Below are 21,740 nucleotides of genomic sequence, written 5' to 3' on the forward strand. Positions count from 1 at the left end.
GAAAATTATTATGGTGGACAAAGGAATGGAAAAAATTTTGGGATCACAACCAATATTTGTATATAAAATGGCTCAGAATTTGAAAAATTATATAGAGAGAGGTGATATACCTAGGCATTTCGTTAAATAATAAAACCACAAAATGTGGCAAATGCAAACAGTGTTTTGCTATATATGATGAAAGCCACATTATTTTAGACAACATACATAAATCTATAATAACATTTGTTAGTGGAAATTGTAACACCAGATGGGTAATTTATTTAGCAAAATGCACAGCATGTTCTGGATTTTATATTGGTAAAACAGAACGGAAGTTGAATAAATGAATATATGCGCATTATTATAGTATTAAGACGCGTGATGAAAAGAACGCCCTATACAAGCATATAAAACAATATGGACATACACATACATTCAAATTCGCAATTTTGGAAAACTTGTCATGTGCACCAAGAGGGGGTGATTATAAAGGACTATTGTCATATAAAGAAATATGGTGGCAGTTTTATACTGACGCTTCTAATCCACCAGGATTAAATGATTTTATTACTATAAAACCTGCATTACTATTTACATAGATATTTACATAGATGGTGCATTTAATTATTTTTATGTACATATATGTTATTATATGTTTACGGTATCCTACAAGTTATACATAAAAAATAAAAAATATATAAGGTTTTAATTAGTATTTAGCTGATATTATTATATTATATTCTATTTCATATTTATTTATTTAAATATTATTTATTACTAATCATTAATTATTTATTAATATATATATTTTTTGACAGACGTGCTTAGGATATACTGTTTTTATTGTATTTTATTTTATGTACACCTTTAAGAACTTTTGTTACAAGGTAGCATTTGGAGCTAAAAAGTTTTTAAAATGTATCTATTTCCTGTTAGCAACAGTTCTGATGAAGCTCGTATTTTGCGAGTGAAAGCGCTTAACTCTTTCGTTGTGCTGTACAATTTTTTATTTCTCTATATTAAATTCAGTTTTCATACTCGCTTGGAGTTTTTTTAGACCAGGTTTGGCGTCTCATGACACTTAGGAGTACAGCGTTTTTCATTGAGTTTCCATCTTTAATTTACCATCTCTTGGTGACACTCAACTTCTCCTCAGTTCATCTCTAATTCTAGCAGGAAATAACACAAATAAAATTCTGTCTATTCCACTATGTCTCTTTCATGCAAGTGCAGTATGTAATCACTACAGTTTTATGGACATGGAAAGTGGGATGCAAGCAGTGAAAAAGCTTTTAGTCCCTTTGGTTTTATACACAGATCAGGCATGTTTTTGTCAACCAGAGGAGAAGTTGTGGATAGCAGTTGGTAAAGAGATGAAGGATTTTGTCTGGGTGGGAAAGAGGGCAATAGTTTAGTGGGTGGATTAATCCTTCCAATAGAACAGGGTTGTTTGGGATTGCCTAATTTGAGGGGGGTATTCTGGAGCTACAGAGTTGAGTCTCCTTTGTAATGCACAAGGAGAGAGGCTGTGATTCAGAGTGCAAAGGGATGATGGTGGAGCAGGGGAGAAGCTGAAGAAATAGAGACTGGGATTTTGGATGCAGATCATTAAGGAGAATAATGAAAACCATACAGAATGTTGTGTTCAAGGGGAAGCAGAGACTATTCTGGGACCTGAGCCAACACAGGAATGTAGAAAGGAAATTCTGTCAGTGGGGATGACTGCAATTAGAGGTGCAGAGAGTGGGCAGGATGGAGCTAGAGTTTGCTGGAAAGGACTGGCAGAGGAAACAAAGTATTGGTGGCAAATAATTTGAGAAGGAAAGGTAAGAGAATGGGAAGAGGCCTACAATACATTTGGACTGCAGGCTAGAGACTGCCTTCCCTATTAAGGACAGATAGAGTATAGACAGAGAAAGTAACAGGGAGATCCTAAGTGAAAGACCAGAACTGAAAGAGTTTTTAGCAGAATCTATAACAGAAACTGCTATTAAAAAAGAGATGACAATTAGTAGAGCATGTAAACTATTTCATGATAACTGTATGAATCAATCAGAGAAGGGTAGAAAGAACTGGGAAGAGAGATTGGATGAGCACTTTACAAAGAAACAATAGGGGATATATTTATGGCTCCCAAATATGCAACAAAGTCTAGACGTTTCAGGATTTTTGCTTGGAAGTGTTTGCATAGGTGTTTGTATACTCCAAGCAGACTCCAAAGAATTGTTCTTCAGGTAGATTGCAAGTGTTGAAGGTGTGATGGGGAAGATAGATGTAATTGGGAACTTAATTTTTGGGAGTGTAATGAGTTGGCAGACTAAAAATTCCCTGCAGACTACTCTGTCAGAAATACTGGGTTAGCAAATTGCTGTAACTAAGGAAATTATTTTTTGAGCTGTGGTACAGAACCAGAATTACCTAGATACAATAAGGCCTTGATAAGTTTAATTCTGGTGGCTGCCAAAAAAAGCAATTTCTAGAAAATAGAAATCAACATCTAAACCAATTGTACTAGAAGCAGTGACTATAGTAACCGAGATAAAAGAACTGGAAGTGGGATCTTTAGTAAAGGTTAGGAGCAAATTACATAGAAAAAATGCGAATTGTGGGAACAGTACGTGCAGAATGGTGTTTTGGAGGAAGAATGAGGTTTAAGGGAAGGCAGGAATTGAATGAGCTATGTAATATTCCATTGACAAGTGACTGTAGAGAAGATTGTATTTGATGTATAATGTTTGCAGCTTTGTTTATATAAATGTATGACTGCTTATGTTATAAGCGATAATTCAATAAAAATGTTTTTTGTTAAAAAAAAAAAAAAAAAAAAAACAAATATGTAATCACTACTAAATTTACTACTAAATTTCCTGCTTCCTCTCTGTTGTGGTGTGCTGTACTATATGCTCACAAATCTGCTCCAAAGCAGTTAGTCACAATAGACGCTTCAGACTTTTCTTGGGGAGTAGTGTCAATGGGTATAAATGTGCATGGTCTTTGGGACAAGACAGATCGCAACACACAAACATAAAAGAGATGCTAACGTTTATAAAGGCAGTCATCGCCATGGATCATCAGTGGTACCCGGGATTTCTTCAAATGGTTATAGACAGATACAGTGATGTGGTACATAAACAAGGGGCACCAGATCTTGCCCCTATGCAGAATGTCCATGTTAGCATAAGATATATGTACTCTACAGGCATCTTATTTTCTATCAGAGCATAAGTGTGTGACAGACAATCGGAGAAGGACCAGGGCAGACCCTCACAAATGGAAATTGCAAAATTTGATCCATCAGTGGGGAATTCTTCAGGTAGACTGTTTTACCTTCTCTCTAAAGAAACAACTGGTAAAATTCTGTTCCAGAACTCCATGCAAGAATACGTAGAAGACCGATGCCTTTTATTTTATTTTGTTTTTCTTGGACAGGAATGCTAATGTATGCATTTCCACTGATATCTAGGGTACTTCTGAAGATTCAGGATGACTCCCCAAAGATCATTATAGTGACTCCCTTCGGGCTTAGGCAGTCATGGTTCTCCCTTCTTTTGGAATTGGTCATGGACAGTTCCCACAATTTTCCTCAGGCTGGGTTTACTCACACAAGATCAAGGGTGTTTGATGCATCTGGACCCCAATCAACTTCAACTGAATGACTGGATGATAGTATATTGATGCCTTTTATGAACCTGTTTTCTGAGGATGTACACCAAGTATTAATAGAGACAAGAAAGCTTGCTACTAGAAAATCAGATATTAGCAAATGGAAAGGTTTTCCACTTGGTGCTAACAAAAGAAGCAGCATCCATTCAGGGTTAGTGTTTCTCTGGTTTTACAGTGTTTGCCTGGATTACTATCCTATGGTCTGTCTTACTTGTCTGTCAAGATTCATTTGTCTGCCATTTCAGCACGTCTGCCCATAGATCCCCCTCTTTCAGGACAAAAACGTTTTGGAAAGGGATGCTACATAAGAAACCTCCCAGAAAACTGGAAGCTCCTCCGTGGGATCTTAATTTTGTGTTATAGAAGCTAACCCTTACTCCATTTGAACCAACTTGTATGTCTGACTTGAGGTTCTTAACATGGAAACTGTTTTGCTGATTGCTGTGACGTATGCAAGAAGAGTATCTGAGTTGCAAGCTCATATGATGTCAACATTATGTCATCTTTCAAGAGAGAGAGTTTCTTTGAGAACTAATCCTTTTGTGCTTAAAGAAAGTGGTATCTAAGTTTTCTTTTAGCCAATCTGTCCATCTCCCTGTTTTCTTTTCTGAATCCAAAATGAGGGAGAAAGGATGCTTCAAACTTGGGATGTCCATAGATAACTCTGGTATTATATTTACTATCTTGACGGAATAAAATCTTTCAAACTTCTAATTAGCTATTTATTTCTTGTGAAGGTAAGAAGGGACAGCCTGTGTCAAAACAGACTATTTCCTAATGGTTGTCTCAGGCTATTACCTTTTGTTATTCCCACAACAACAAAACTATTCCAGGCAGGGTCAGGACTCATTCTACCAGGGCCTTGGCTCTCATCTGTGGCCTTTTTGAAAAGGGTTGAACTCTAGGATTCTAGAAACAGCTAGACTTGGTCTCCTGTGCATACTTTTTACAAAGCACTACAAACAACATTCCTTCTCCAGGTCTAGGAAGGCTTTGCTAGGGCCATTCTACAGGGGCTCCTGGACGTTTCGCCTTTCACCTCCCACCTGTTCTAACCTACAGTTTATCTACCCACTTATCTTCGGCTACTACATCACTGATCAGTTTGAAGACTATAGTACAGCTGTGTAAGTAAGTTTACCATAATGGTAGATGTTTGCATGACCGCATTTGCAGTAGCCTTTCCATTCCTGTAAACACCCCTGTTTGTGTGTGTTTTTTATGCCAGGTGTGGACATGTATTTTTTTCTTTTACTAGCAGTGTCCTGTCAGGGCTTAGCTTCCGTATGTCAGTTGACATGAAAGCTCTAAAGGGCTTGGCACCCAAACCTGTTTTTTTTTTAAGTCAGTTTATCTTGAGCTGAGTAATGATTTGAGTGCGTGGCATGTGCTCTGAAGTGCGCCCACCCCATCCCACCCCGCCAGTGCTTTTGTATTTTTCATTATGGTCATTTCATGCTTCAACTAGTGAGTGATCTCTTTTGGCTAAATCCTGGTCTCCAGTAGAGAATACTCATGTGTTATAAACTCGGTCCCAACACTCTGAACCCCAGATGGAGAGCAGGTCATTTGAAATGTGGTGGTACCCCCCTTTTCATCTTGTCTGGTGTTGGGTTTTCTACTCAAACTCAAGTCATCAGGAACATATTCAGGACTCTAACTTTAACCTTTTTGCCATTTGTCAGTGGACAGGTGCTTTTCATGAATTCCTCATACATCAGAGTGAAGCTTAATGGTGAACATCTGTTTCAGTCACTCTGTCACACAGGAAACCTGAAGAACACTGCTGTCTCGTGTTTGTTTTTCTCATCAGGCAAAATCTTCCATCTCATCCAGGATGTTCATTCTTCAGATTATATAGGGTGATGAGCATTTCACTGTATGCTAGGTGCAAAGATGAGAACAATCCATTGAGAATTCTTTTCTCAAAACTGGATTCATTTTTGTATGCAATTCATTTAGCCTGTTAAAGCAATATGTTGCAAGTCCTTTATCAAAAGAAACTGTGCAGTGGACACGGGACAGAATATTGGCAGTAAGTGGCAGTTCAAGTGAATTGCTGTTTTAATGACTGGCTTTTCAGCCAATAGAAGCATGTTTCTGCAGGCTTTTAAGTTAATTTACCTTTTTCATTAGTTTTTTTTCTCTTTAACATATTTTGGAAAGGCTGTAACCATGATCTTTCAGAGAGTAGTTAAGATGATGCTATTTTGACGTATGTGGATTGATCTTTCCATAATCCCATGAGCTAGCTATATATGTCTTCTCATCCACCTGCCAGCAAGCTACAATCTTTTGACAGACGTCTGGGACACACCAGTTTGTCCCATCTTGAAAGCTTTCAGAGTGAAGGCTTTGCTTCTGAACTCATTGCAGTAATTATGTTTGGGATTTTTAAGAGAGTGTACATTGTGCCTGTTAAATAACTTCTCTGTACTTTTATCTCTGCATTGACTCAAGCCTATGTCAACATTATTTTGCCTGGTTTAGGGGTTATGTTCATTACTAGTCACATATTTATTTCCCTACCTCAAGCACTGCCATGAGCTTTGTTTAATGTATATGATAGGAAGTCCCTAGTTTGCCAAAAGAAAAGTCTAGCCATAAATCATTTAATCTTTCAGAGTGCCAAAGCATTTCCTGAGTTGCCTTGGATTATTGTAGTGAACTGATAGCTGTATCATGTGCCAGCAAAGTGCCAGTCACTGCTGATGCCTTCCTAGCAAAAATGCAGTCTGGAGAAGGCCAAAGAAAAGGGCAGTGCTCAATGCATTTGACTACAAATCATAGTCTAAGGACAACTGGCATAACACTGAGTTATAGATAGTAAGGAAGAAAGGTTACAGGCCTGAGGTTACCAGGTTTGCCCTTATTTCACGGTGTACTGCAGCTGTACAAATCATCAAGCTCTGGCTGTGTTGTTTGACAGCTTTTCATTAGAACTAGAGATCAGCTTCAAGGTCTTCTGTCTTTGGGTTTGCCTGACTTTAGAGTCCTAACAAAGAGCACTCTTTCTCCTGCTTTTGTGAATGAATCTCTGTGTAGCTTGAGCACTGCCACTCCTAAGCAAACTTTGCCTGTTGAGGGCATATACCCATTGTAGTATCGTAGATTTTTTGCCCTGCAGCTTTTCCCCCTTGAGCAGTTGCTATCTCTTGATTTGAGGGATGAGTATTCCACTTTGTCATGAGCTTTTGAAGGACTAGCCATGAAACAAGTGTTTATGATCATTCTTAAAATGTTAATATCCGTTAGATGTTCACTGTGCGTGCAAGCATGTTTGATCATGTAGGACTTATCATGCTGACATTAGTCTTTTCTTTACCGGTCTTCATTCTATCTGTGCAGAACATCTTTTGCATGTTTGCTTATTGACAGGGGATTCTTCCATGACAACCTCACAGGTGCATACTCTTGTATTGGCACATTCACCAGTATCTTTACAATTCTAAGTATTCTTTTATGGTGACATATAGTTCACAAGAACACTGTAGAATTGTTTTTCTCCATTTCTCTCGGAGCGTTCATTTTAGCTGAGATGGAAGAGTCTGATTTGCTTTTCTGTGAAGCTTGCTAAGATGATGACACTTCTTCCACAGTAAACGTTTTAAAGAAGATATGATGAGACTCCATGGAATGTTTTGATCATTCTTCCTCCTCTCCAAAGACTTATCTTAATAAATGGTGTAGTCTGAAACAATTGTCAGATATCCTTTTGATCCAGACCTAGCAGACTTGAGTTTTCTAAGCCTTTGAAAGCACTACTTTCCAGCCATTGGTCCTCATGATGGCGGTACTTTCATGCAGAGTGCATTATGATGTAAGGATATTTTAGGAAAAAAGATGCCAAGTCCCAGTGTCCAATATTCAGATGGCCCTTCTCAAACCTTCCTGGCAAGACCATGAGCCCAAACCTGTCTTGCTGTTCAGCTGAGGATGAAGCGATCAGAAAATGTGTAGTTCATAAAATATAGTTCCACTTATGTTGACCAGTATTAAGTGGAAACAGAAACTTCAGTAAGCACATCTTTGCCGTCTTTATGGAGTGATTAAAATAGAATTTTTATCACTAGAACAATAAAACCACAAAAGAAATGGAGCCGCATAGGGTTCTGAAGGCACAAGTCATTAAAATGCCAATTAAGTTCTAATAGAAGAAAGCTCAGGAACCAGTCAAAAAGCTTATTATGTAATAAAATATAAACACTTATTACAGAAATAATACATTTATAAATAATTTGTATAAATAGTTAGTATTTATTTTAAATAAGTTTGGTGTCCTCCCACACTGTTGTGAAGCAGTTCCTGAAATGGGTATTGCACTTGACACTCCCCTAGAGTACCAGTGCTTCTAACATGGAACCTTAATTTCATGAATAAAAAGAGGTAACCCTGGACGCTATTCAGTCAAGCTTCCTAGCAGCTTTTAGGTTTTATTCCAAAATCCCTTATTTATTGGTCATCACCACATCATATAAGAGAATATCTGAATTATATTTATTTGTAAACCACATAAGCCTCCAGACACACCCATATTTGCTAAAGAATCTGGGGCAAAACCAAAAATAATGGGGGCGGGGGTAAACGCCCAGCATTAAGGACCAAGTTTTTAAATATTCCAATTCAGTTAAAAAGTTAGAGCAACATGTTTTGCATAAACATGCATTTTTGTGAACAATAAGAAGTATGAAACTCTAATGTGCCATTATTGACAGCCTTTTGATCCTCTGTGATTTACACCAAAAACTTTGAGGGACAGGGCAGAAATATGCATCAAAGTCTGGGTTTGTTGAGAAGTATGTCTAGGCGTACTCCCTGCTTAAGTGAATTGCTCAGTGTCACAGTTTAGTATTGAAACTGAGAGAATCAAACTGGGGAGGATGAGTCTCTTTACAGCTCATAACCTTAATATGATGTAAACTACCAGAGTTGCAGGCCCTAATGTGTAATGAACATTACACAGTTATACATATCAACCTCTTAACTCTAAAAGTTTAAACAAAGCCTAAATTAATGGGGGTGGGGGGAGACCCACAAATTAGGATAGGTTTCAGATATTGCTCTTGTAAACTTAGAAAGTTGCTGGAATAACAGGATTTGTGTTAGCATGCATTTCTGAAGGATGTGAAGTCTGAAGCTCAAATGTAAGTCATTAAGTTACTTCAGTCCTCAGTGATTTGCCAGAAAAACACAAATTTTGTGAGGAACAGACCTAAAATATGAGGCAAAAATCAAGACATGCTGTGAAAATCTGGGTAGTTGAGAGGTACGGTCTTCCATACAGGTAGAATGAAGTTAAGATCCAGTGTCTTTCCTTCATGCCTAAATTTGTGTCAGCGTTAGCTGTGAGCCAAACCCTTCAACTGACTTATTTTCCTTCCTGACCTAAAGAATATTGTGGGATGCTCACAGACGGCTAGTATACTGCTTTTCGGAACTATGGAAGTTAGGCAGACAAATCAACTTCTGTATCCTTCACATCTGGCAGAAAGAGTAGACCAATTTCTAAAGAAACCTTATCTTATTGTGCATCAAACTGTCAGTGTTTTGTTGCAGAAATAATGGAAAATCTTTGAGGATCCCAGTAAGGTCTCACTGCACTAGAACAGCAGTCAGCAAAGCCGCATTCTTAGAGTGTCATCAACCCAAGATGGCTGAAAGGTTTCAGGTTCTCATCATATGTCAGTTACCTTCAAACATTTCATGAGTGTACAGTCCGGGAACAAGGCAAGGTTCATTAGCCTCCTCTTCATGGGAATTTCTTCAATGTTCTTAGTGTTTCACTGTTGCAGTCATTACATTTGGGTTATCTGCCTGCAGGTAGCCCTCAGCCGGCCTGAATATCAAAGTCTTGCATCCCTGCATCTGATGCTGTCTCTTCTTCCATGATGTCAGGGGTATAAAACATGCAGCCAATGCCATTACATCAGTCTTTCTTGCCATGCAGTGCCATGAAGCAGAAGCAGTTCGCAAGTGCCGGTCGTCCGTCTCCTGAAATTTTTGTTTTCGAGTTTCAGAACCTAAGTCTTCAAAAAAGCTAAGTACCCCATTGGGGATCCTTTTTCTTGCTCTAAACCGATGTCAATAAAAGTTAACAATTGTATTACCTGTGGAAAGCAAATACCTCATAAAGATTTTCATTTATACTGCATTCCTTGCTTAGGCCCAGACTACGACGTCCCTCTCTGTCGGTTTTGTGCCTTATTCAACCCTCGAACTATTCTTCGTCGTTTTTTTTTTTTTTTTTTTTGCAGCTAATTATTTCGGTACTCTGTTTAACTATCCAGAAATGGCTTCGGTAAGCCATCCGACTACCGACATTCCGAAAAAAATGTAAAGATGAAGACAGAGACAGGCCACATAGGTCGAAAGCTGCCAACGACGCTTCCGTTAAGCTAGTCGCCAGTTCGCCGGTACTCATTGAGGCGCTTTCGCAGCCCCTTATATCCGCTACTTCAGATTCGCAGGTCTCTACTGAGACCCATTCAGAGGCTAGTATGCAGCGAGATGCTTCTTCGACTATGGAACCTGCGGATGTCTCTACTTTGGATGGGTCCAGAGCCGCTGTGCAGGCACCGGCTTCTGAGGGTGTATTAAGGCCTACTGACTTGCATTTCAAACCAACGCCATCTTCTTCTTCAAGGCCTAAAACTTGACCAACTCCTAGAAAACCGATGTCCAAACCGCATGGTCAGGCCCATATGCCTAAGAAACAAATGATTAGAATGGCTGAAGACCTTATTACTTTAATTAGGGGAAGCCAGCCTTCACCCTAAGAGACGTAGAACAGATTTTCCTTCTAATTCTTCTGATCGGGATTCTGAAATTTCTGTTTCTTCGGATTACCAGGATTTGCCCTTATCTCCCTATGAGGATTCTGATGCAGAGGATTCTATTCCCTCTGCCTCCCCCCAGAAGATTTTTCTTTTGATGAAACCTTGCACACTCTTGCGGAGCATTTCCGCTGGGAAAGCCAGGATTACTGTTACTCCAAAAAGAGGCTTAGGGAATTCTTACTCCTCCCCCAACACAGGCCTTTAGCTATCCCTCCTGTCCTGGACATTGTAGATGATGCTTTCTTGGAATCTAGACTAGCCCCAGACACTTTACGTCCAGCTCCCAGGAAACCTGGTAGGTATTACAGAGTACCTAACTTTCACAAGTTCCTCTTCAAGAATCCTACTGTGGACCCTGACACAATTTCCCAAGGACCTAAAGGCATTAAGGCTACTACAGCCAAAAACTCTACCCCCTCTGATAGGGATTCCAGGGCCTTGGACAGATGGGGTAAGAAAGTATACACTTCGGCTACTTTGGCCATTAGGGTCTTAAACTGCCAGTTTCATATGTTAAAGTATCGGCAACATATTATGGGACTACTTAAACAGAAAATTATGTTGATTCCGGACTGTACTGAACATAAAGAATTACGGGATTTAATGCATTCTGCTGAACAAGTTGGTAAACATACTTTGCAATGTCGTTTTGACTCTTTAGAAGCATCTTGCAGGGTTGCTGTCACTGGGTCTGTTCTTAGAAGGCATGCTTGGCTTAAGGAGCAAAATTTACCAGATCATGTTGAAGCTAAATTACTGGATGCTCCCTTAAACCAAGACCGCCTGTTTGGCAACAAAGCAGAAGTTCTTCTTAAAAAGATGGAGGAAAAAGCTAAATCTATGCAAACTGTAAAAGATCTGCAAGTACAGCCTCCCAGATTTAGTAGGCATTGGCCTTATAAAGAATTGGTCCTTTCCTGTCTCTTCCAGGCCTTCTCAGTCCAAACCCAGGAGAAGCAGACCACCTAGGCTACAGTTACAAGGTACTCACAGGTCCAAGCAGTGGGGGGCTCCTACTTCCAAAGCTGGAAGTAGTAAGACATCCCCCTATAGAAAAATGTCACAATGACTTAACCTTAAACCTTCCGAGCCCTGTTCAACTACATGCTCCCTTAGGATGAAAGATTGCACTGCATGCAGAAAAATGGAAACTCATTACCCAGGACAAATGGGTTTTAAATATTGTTTTCCAAGGATACAGATTCTACTTCCACACCTTAACAACCCCAAACAGTTGGCAAGACCTACCCACAAACCAGTAGGCAGAGGCCCAACAGCAGGTTCTCTCTCTTCTAAGTATCAGGGCTATTCAACCTGTCCCAGTAAAAGAAAGGGGGCAAGGTTTTTACTCAAGACTTTTCCTGGAACCCAGAAAAGACAGCTCCTGGCGTCCTATCCTAGACCTCTCTGCTCTAAACAACTTTTTTGGTAATCCGAAAATTCAAAATGCTAACACTTCAGCAGCTACTTCCTATGCTAGGCAAAGATGCCTGGTTGGCAACTTTAGACTTAAAGGAATATTACCTGCACATTCCAATAAGGGAATCTTGCAGGAAGTACCTACGCTACAGAGCAGGCTGCATGCACCATCAGTTCTCTGCACTTCCCTTTGGCTTATCTACTACGCCCAGGGTATTCACGAAGTGTCTAGCTCCAGTAATTGCATTTTGCAGGCAAAGAAATATTCAGATATACCCATACCTGGATGATTGTCTAATTCAGGCAGAAATCCAGGACATGCTACTAAAACATCTGGCATTTATAAAAAAAACTTCTAACATCTCTGGGGTACACTGTAAACAAAATGAAATCTCACCTAGTACCCTGCCAACAAATTGTATTCCTGGGAGCAAGCTTGAACACAACTTCCCAGATGGCTTACCTCATGCCAGAGAATCGAGTTTGACAGCCTACTTCAAACTGCTGGCCACAAAGACCCAGCTATCTGCAAGGAAAATCCTGCAAGCCCTGGGGTTCATAGCCTCATGCATCCTACTAATTCCATATGCAAGACTGCATATGAGGAAACTACAATGGTATCTAAAAAGCCTATGGTGTCAACATTCTCTGGACCTGGAATCAATGATTACTATCATTCCTTGTATAAAGACAGAGTTCCTTTGGTGAGCAGAGGCCTACCACCACTACAAGGAGCTCCCATTCACTCTACACCCTGCTGCCCAAACCCTAACAACAGACGCATCAGACTAAGCATGGGGGGCTCACTTGGCAGGACAGTGCTTTCAGGGCAAATGGAGCCCGAGTCAGATGCACCTGCATGTCAATCAAAAAGAAATGTTAGCTGTACAGAATTCCCTGACAGCCTTCAAGGACCACATTCTTCCAGGACAATTATTGGTAAAGACAGCACCACGGTTATGTGGTACATAAACAAGCAGGGGAGGAACCCATTTGACCCTCTCTGCAGACTAGCCATTGCTCTGTGGAACACAGCCTTAAGCTACCAAGTGCACCTGCAAGTTCAATTCCTGCCAGGCAAGCTAAATTCACTGGCAGACGACCTATGAAGAAATCTCATGGACCCACACGAGTGGAAACTGGAACCAAGGATATTCAACCTTTTAGGAAACAAATGGGGGAATCCAGAGATAGACCTGTTTGCCTCCCCTCAGAACTACCAGTTGGACAAATTCTGCACAAGGACTCACCACAGCCATGCTTGGAAAGTGGATGCCCTGTCCTTCACCTGGGAAAACCTCTCAGTTTATGCTTTTCCCCCTCTGCCTCTCCTCTTGAAAGTTTTGCTAAAGATCAGATAGGACAAACCAAGGACAATACTGATTGCACCAGACTGGCCATGCCAGCATTGGTACCCACTCCTGCGCAGTATGTCACTGCTGGAACCATGGCACCTGCCTCAGACCCCGTCCCTGCTGTCCCAGCAGGAGGGCCAGGTTCTGCACTCTCCGCTCCAAACCCTGAACCTTGCAGCCTGGCTAATTACTTGAGCTCTCCAATAGCATCCCTCAGTAAGCAGGTGCTAGATGTCATTCTGGAGGCAAGGAGGCCTAGTACTAGAAAATCCTATGCTGAAAAGTGGAAAAGATACTGTTCCTGGAGCCATAATCGGCGGATAGGCACAACGGTGCTCAGCTTACCGTATATTCTTCAGTACTTAAGAGATACTCCACAAGGGCCTTTCCTTCTCATCAATTAAAATTCATGCCTCTGCCATTTCAGCACACTATAATACTGAGCCCACCCCTCTTCTCTCACCCCCCTGCTTAAGCAATTCCTTGGAGGGGCCAACAATTTAAGACCACCCAGGAGAGCTCTACTCCTGCCTGGGACCTCAACTTTGTATTGGAAAAGCTCACTTTACCTCCTTTTGAGCCAGCTGCAACTGCAGAGTTGAAATTCCTTTCTTGGAAAACAGCATTCCTTCTAGCCATAACTTCAGCAAGAAGAGTGTCTGAATTACAGGCCCTCATGGCAGTGGAGCCCTTCATCATATTCCATGCAGACAGGGTGTCCCTCAGGACCAATACTTCCTTTATGCCCAAGGTAGTGTCTAGTGTGGCCCTCAATCAGTCCATTCATTTGCCTACCTTTTTCCCAAATCCACAAAACAAAGGGGAATGAATACTGCACAATTTGGACGTGCACAGACAACTTAGATTTTTATTTGGGCAGAACTAAGCCTCTCAGAAAATCTGAACAGCTGCTAGTTTGCTTTGCTGCAGGGGCAGAGGGGAAGGCCATTTCAAAGCAAACCATTTCTAAGTGGATAGCCCATTGCATTAATTTCTGCTATAAGCACCATGGAAAACCTACCCCACAGGGGATAAGATCACATTCCACCAGGGCTGCATCTACCTCTACAGCCTTTCTCAGAGGTGTCACTACCAGGGACATCTTAGAAGCTGCTACCTGGAGCTCTGTACATACCTTCACCAAGCATTACCACATGCATATTTTTTCTAAATCCAGAGCTGGTTTTGCCACTGAAGTCTTGCAGCACTTAATAACTGGTCCTAATGCTCTAACTTCCTCCTCCCTTCCTTAGCTTTGGGGATCAACCCAACTGTAATGACTGCAATAGTGAAACACAAAGAACATAGTGCAGTTGTGTACACTTACCATAAATGTAGATGTTTGAGTGTATTTACTGTTGCAGTCCTGGTTACCCTCCCTCCAGCCCCCTGACTTCTCTTGGCTCTACTTATATTCTTATTTAGTGCATTTCTGGTTTCTGAGGTGTAACCTAACATATAATTGCTTTCCATTTTCGGGGCACCTGACATCTGGGGCAAGAAAAACTGATGTAATGGCATCTGCTGCATGTTTTATATACCCCTGACGACCTGACGTCATGGAAGAAGAGACAGCATCCGACATAGGGATCCAAGACTTTGATATTCAGGCTGGCTGAGGGCTACCTGCAGGCAGATAACCCAAATGTAATGACTGCAACAGTGATTACACTCGTAACATTTACATTTATGGTAAGTGTACACAACTGTACATCTCAAGGATTATCGGTCATACTCTTTGATGGACAGTATAAGTTATGTGATAAATTCATCAGTAGATAAAAAGCACATTCTCTCCCTTCTGCCCCCCCCCCCCCCTTTGCTCTTCAGGTATTCTTTCTGCCTTAGGGCTTGGAAGTAGGGAGTAAGTGGCACTTCACCTGATGTAAAAACAAAAAAAAAAAAAGTCAAAAGGGGGTGACAGGTCACTACTGTGCCAGTCTGCCGTATTGGACACCCTTGTTGCAAATATATCTTACTAGGTATAGATCTGTATGGGCTTTAAAGACTGAGGAGTGAGGCAGTGACTGTCCCCAGCGAAGCATGCTAATGGCTGTTTTTTTGCCAGTAAATAACTGAAAAATGCCAAGAGTTGCTCCTCTTTTTAGCGGAGTGTCAGTCAAATGACTCTGTATGAGGGGAAGAGTCAATTAGCTGCAGCAGTGACTCCCCCTCCTCAATATCTACTGTTGTGGTGAATTTCATACTCATCTGTATTTTCCTTGTGGCTACATCCTATGCATGTAGGATATGAGATTTTCAGGCCTTTTTGTGTAGGGAAACATCTCTAACCTTTCATAAAGTTAGAATGTTCGTTAGGGTAATTTATGCAAGATCCATTTTCAGCAGAGGAATGGGAAGAATAGCTCCAAAAACATATTTGTTAGGAGGAAAAAAAACATACAAATAGATTATGGCAAACTTTTGTGGGTACAAACAGTATTTGAAATGTAGCATGCAACAAAGTCCACAAGATTTAGGATTTTTGCTTAAGTGTTTGCATAGGTATTTTTATAACCCTGGTACATTTAAAAAATATTTCCTCAGATTGACAGCAAATATTGGTGGTATGATGGGGAACAAAAAGGTAACTGAGAAGATGTTTTTTGGTGTGTAATGAGTGGGCAGATTTTAAAAATTCCTTACACAGTATGCTCAATTATTGGGGGAGCAAATGGTTGTACCTAAGAACATGATTATTTTTTTTTTTTTAGTTAGGACAATGGATCTGAATTGCCTAGACATAGTAAGGCCTTAAGTTTAATCATATTGGCTGCCAGAACAGTTACTAGAATATGGAAATCAAAACCCAAACCAACTGTGTTTGAAAAGTTGAATATTGCAAAAGAGGTAAAAGACCTAGAAGGTGGAAACTTTACAAAGAGGAAGGGACAAATTGCATGGACATAATTGTGGGAACAGTACATGTTGTGTAATGTTCAGGAGGAGGATTGAGGTTTAAGGGAAGGCAAGAATTTAAACATTTATGTAATGTTGGACTGAACGACAGTTTTATAAAGAAAGAAAGCATCTATGTTATGTAGTATGTTTTAATGTGGTTGGTTTTCAATTCTGTTAATATGTGTATGCCAATGTCTTAAGTGATAATTTAATAAAAATGTTTAAAAATATTTAAAATATAGTGATTACAGATTCAACATAGACTAAGCATCTTTGAATATGACAGGTAGCAGTTTTCAAAGAAGGTAAAGTAATAAAAAAGGGAGTTGCAGTGGAGGAAGTAGTTTGGGTACACAGTTGTAGAAAAGTGGGAAGAGACATACAAGAAGAAGAAGAGACCAAGATCTAAATGCTGACAGAGATCCATACTAAAATATGTTAAAAATCTGGAGGATTGATGAAAAGTGGATGAGGGAGGATTGCATTATTAATCTGCATGATCAATTTTACAAAAAAGTGTAAGGATTTATATCAACACTTAAGAAGAGAGAAACATTCTAGAGTTGCTGATGAGAGGACAAACTTTGCAGTTTGAGAGAAGGAAGTAGTACAGCGAACAACTGATTAACTACGAGAGAGAAAGCAGGAGCAGACAAGTATCAAGATAATTCTTGAAAATGTTTTTAGTTTAAGATTGTCTGAGGGCAGGATGGTTTTGAAATTATTCCTGAACCAGTCTTTAATTTCAGAGTTTTCTGTTTTTTAAGATGGTAGAATCCAGGTCCATATATACACTGCAGAGTGCATCATCAGGTAGTCTCAGAATTGGTATGTGGGTTTAAAACTGGACAGTTCATATTTTGTTTATGAAAGAGGGAAGGATTTTTGACTGCTAGACAGATTGTTTGTGGGTGGATTGTCAGTTAAATTATTTTTGCCGTTGGAGGCCTGATTCTACATTGACCTCACTGTCAAGTGATATGGTCAAAGCTGACTGCACTAAAGGATTGGCTGCTTTCCAGTTCTTGCTTCAGTTATGTCTGTATGTAGACATGTGTATTGTGGTCACGTAACGTTTATTTTACACCTTCGCCAAACATTGTTTCAGCCATGAAATGGGAAGTTTATATTATCTTTGGGATTCCCATATATGAGGTCTGTACTTCTGTGATCCTCAAGCTTTTTCTCCACTATAATTACAAGTGCCTGGGATTCAAGCCAACCAAGAATCCTACCAGGAGTGTCCACAGTGTTAGATATAACAAGCACATTCTCAGAGCCTTTCGTTTGACTTGCTCATTATTTTTTAGGTGAAGCAGTTTAGTAGATGGAGTCAAAAATGTTGGCTTTGTTAAAAAAAAAAAAATTGAATAGTTGAAAGTTCAGTCTTTTACAAGTTATAGGCCTTTATTTGTTTTACATGACTTTGGTTATACTGTCATGTAGTTATGCAGAAATAAACTTTTGGGTAGTATTGAAACAATTGCAGTGCAACTTTGCTGTTTATTCTGCAACACACCACTGCTTCTCCACCAAGCACTCTCTAATTCTGTTTTTTCCTCAATTTGTTTTAGGTGAGGGTCAGTATGGCAAAGTGTACACATGTATAAATGTTGACACCGGTGAGCTGATGGCAATGAAAGAAGTAAGTATTATTTCAAGAGTTCTTGTAATTTCCTTATAGTATACAATTTAAACCATCTTAACAATAGAGTACCTAATTGTGAGTAGAAATTTCTAGTCTTCTGCATAGAGGTGGTGGTACATATTGGAACCACTTGACAGCCAGGGTCGTCATCTTATAACGCATGAAAAACTGCTGCAGCCAAACAGCAGTCTTTTTTTTTTTCCCCAAACACCTTTATTGAATTATCACTTGAGACACAGGCAAATTTGCATTCATATAAAAGTAATCAAAGTATATTAACATAAACATTATACTTCACATATATTGCGATATATCATATAATCTAAGCAACATTGCATAAATTATTCAAGTCCTGCCTTATTTGTTTAAACAAGAAACATCTTTAGTAAACCATTACTTACTACATAGGCAATCATACATTTACATAAATGAAAACAAACCACACCAACACAATCCTGCTGACACACTCCCAGTTGCAAACATTATACATCACTTATCTACTCAGTCTTTCTCACTCAGGCATTACATAGCTTATTTAAGTCCTACCGCCTTTTAAACCTCATTCCTCCTGTCTGTTTTGTCCCACAATTCCCATTTTTTCCTATGTAGTTTGTTCCTACGCTTTAATAAAGATCACAATTCCTGTTTTATCCATGTTACTATATTCACTACTTGCAGTATAGTTGGTTTAGATTTTTATTTCCATTGTCTAGTAATTGCTTTTTTGGTAGCCACTATAATTAGACACAACAAGGCCTTAACATGTCTAGGCAATTCCAATTCTGTATTATAGCTCAGAAAAATTATCTCCCTCATCAGACCAGTCTGCCCACCCAGCATCTCCAACAGTGCATCCTGCAAGGAATCTCTAAAGTCCATCAACTCACCAGACACCCAGAAAATATGTTCCCACTTACCTCTCTCTCTTCCCTTCACACCACCAACATTTGCTATCTACCTGAGGAAAAATTGTCTGGAGTCTACTTTGGGTATAAAAATATCTATGTAAACATTTCCAGGCAAAAATCCTAAATCTTCTAGATTTTGTTGCATATTTGGGAGACATACTTATATCCTCCCATTGTTTCTTTGGGAATTGCTTTTTACAGTGTCTCTTCCCAATCCTTTCTAACCTCCTCTAATTGTTGTCTTATAGATATAGTTATCATGCAGTATTTTATATGCTCTACTAATTATTCCTTTTTTTTTATGGCAGCTTCTGTTCTAGAGTCTACTAAAAACTCTACCAGTGGTCTTTCATTTAGGACCCCCTATTTCTTTCTCTTTCCCTTTACTCTGATATCAGTCCGTGATAGAAAAGGCAATCTCTAACCCCAAGTCCAAATAAATTCCTGGCATCTTCCCATTCTGCCATCTTTCCATCTCTAGTTGTTTGCTCCCAGTACCTTGGTTCCTTTGCCAGATTTCTTCGATAAATGATAGCCCCCTCGTGCTTAAAGTCTGTATCCTTAATTGGAGTCATATCTATCAGCAGAGTCTCCTTTCTCTATTCCCTTGTTGGTTTAGTTCTTCGAATACTTTCTGCTTACCTTATGGATGTAATATTCTGTATGATTATTGTTATTCTCCTTAAAGGCCTGCATCAAAAATCCCAGTCTCTCCTTGTTTCTTGACCCCCACCCCCCATTTCATCATCATCCCTTTCCACTTTGACTTTTTTCTGTTTGTGCTATGTATAGGAGTCTTTACTGTGTAGCTCTGAAATACCCCTTCAAACTGGATAATCCCAATCCGCCCTGTTCTACTGAGTCAGTTTATCCCACTTGACTCTTGCTGTCTTCCCCTCCCAGATAAAGTCCTTTAGCTCTTTATTAATTGCTATCCACAACTTCTCTTCTGGTTGATAACAATATGCATGACCTGTGTGCAAGACTGAAGGGACTAAAAACATTTTAACTGCTTGTATCTTGTTATCCATATCCATATAACAAAGCTTCCATTTTCTCAATTTTTTTGTTGTTGTTTTTTAGTGTTTTCTCACATATCCTTAGCTGCCACACTTGAATAATTTTTTACTCCATGCTCCTAAATACTTCATTTTATCCTGTCCCCATAAATATGGATATTCATGAACCAGTTCTTGTGTGGGTGCATAATTTACCGCTGTTGCCTTTGTTTTAGCTTCATTAATTTTGTATCCCGAAAAGATCTGAAACTGTCTCAAAATGTTTCACAGCACTGTAATTTCTTTCTCTGATTTTGTCAGGTATAAAATATCATATGCAAATAAAGCCAGCTTTTCTTAACAACCATACCAGTTATGTCCTTAAATTTCTGAGTCCCTTATTTTCTTTGCTAGTGGTTCTAAATGTAATGCAAATAATAAAGGATAAAGAGGATACTACTGCCTGGTTATCAAAGAGGACCTCACCCACTTTAATTTTCTCCTCCGATCTGTCATATATCCTTCTACTCAACCTTATAATTTTTTTCGGGAAATGCATATGCTTCCATTGCCTTGCTCATAAAGCCCCATCTTACTATGTCAAATACTTTCTCTGCATCAAGACCCACCAACAACAATGGTATTTTCTTACATTCTGCTTTCCTCTGGATCATCAGAGTTCTGTTAATGTTGTCAAATGTGTGCCTCCCCTCCACAAAACCACATTGATCTATGTCTGTCAGTTTTGGCATTACATTTGCCATTCTTTTAGCTGTTATAGACATGAACACTTGATAATCATAGTTTAGTATTGAAATGGGCCTGTATGAAGCTGGATCTGACAGATCTTTACACTCTTTAGGTATTACAGCTACCACTGCTTTCTTCCAGGATGGTGGTACTTCTCTTTCTCTTAAGATACTGTTAAACAAAACCTTCCAGACCTTTATCAGTTTTTTTCCTCCTATCTTTCAAACTTCCACAGGAATACCATCTATTACTGGGAACTTTCCTGTAGATCGGTTATACATCACAATTTTTATCTCTTCTGCTCCCATCCTAACCATTAGTAATTGAGCCTCATCTACCTCTAACCTTGGCATATTTAATCTTCTATAAACATTTTCATTTGTATCTTTTCTTGACTTTCATATTTATCTGCTTTATAGAGACTCTCATAGCATTAACAAAAGATGTCTAATACCTTTACATACTTTCTTGTAACCTTCCTTCTTATAGGCTCCCTAGGCTTGGTGACAGCCCTTTCTAGTTTCTGTTGCCTAAGTTTTTTGCTAAAAGTTTTTGTGCTCTAGTGTTATTATCAAAAACAGTTGTTTAACAGCAGTCTTTTCACGTTCGTGCATATTATTGTGGCAATCCCTTATTTTCTGTCTAGCATTCCAGGGTTGAGCCTCTCGTTCTACGTGATTCCCCCCATTCTGCAATACTTTAACATTTGTCATTCCCTCTAAATAATTCTTGTTACTTAACCATAGCTCCCTTTGTTTTATTTCCACCCTATTTTTAAACTCCACCTTAATTTTATCCCACTCCTTAGCTATATATTTCAGAAGAAATTTCTGTCCTCTCTAACAGCTCCTGAATAATCTCCACAACCCATTCTTTAAATTCCTCTCTTTTCAACAGATGGGTGGGAAAGCACCAGTGTCTCATTTTTATTTCATTACCCTTTGCTTTTATTTTAGCTATTATTGGTGCATGATCTGAAATAGTCATTGGGCGAGTATCAAGACCTTCAATTTAAGTGCACATTCCTGTGAAATGTAAACTCTTCGTCTAGCCTATCCCGTTTTTTTTTTATATCTTGGGGAAAATATGTAAATTCACTCTGAACTCCTGTTACTGAATTTACATCTTCTATGTCAAATATTTTCATAACATTATTTAAAAATCTACCCTCCTTTGTTATATTTTCCCTTCTGGGCCCCCCAGACACATCTTCACTGCTGCAAATAAAATTCCAGTCCCCACCTATAAGTAACAATGTTAAGTTGTCTATCTCACCTTCA

General features: G+C 39.3%; 1 protein-coding gene across 1 annotated transcript in view; it reads left to right on the forward strand.

Moving 5' to 3' along the window:
* MAP3K4 (mitogen-activated protein kinase kinase kinase 4) overlaps nt 1-21,740 on the forward strand; it is a gene marked incomplete in the record, with an annotated part of 2,414,579 nt that overhangs the window by 2,232,016 nt on the left and 160,823 nt on the right. Inside the window, 1 exon segment of the mRNA XM_044068025.1 lies at nt 17,731-17,801. Within this exon segment, the coding sequence (XP_043923960.1) occupies nt 17,731-17,801 (71 nt within the window).

The sequence above is a fragment of the Protopterus annectens genome, chromosome 1.part0 (assembly GCF_019279795.1).
Source record: "Protopterus annectens isolate FY-2018-M chromosome 1.part0, PAN1.0, whole genome shotgun sequence".
NCBI lineage: Eukaryota > Metazoa > Chordata > Ceratodontiformes > Protopteridae > Protopterus > Protopterus annectens.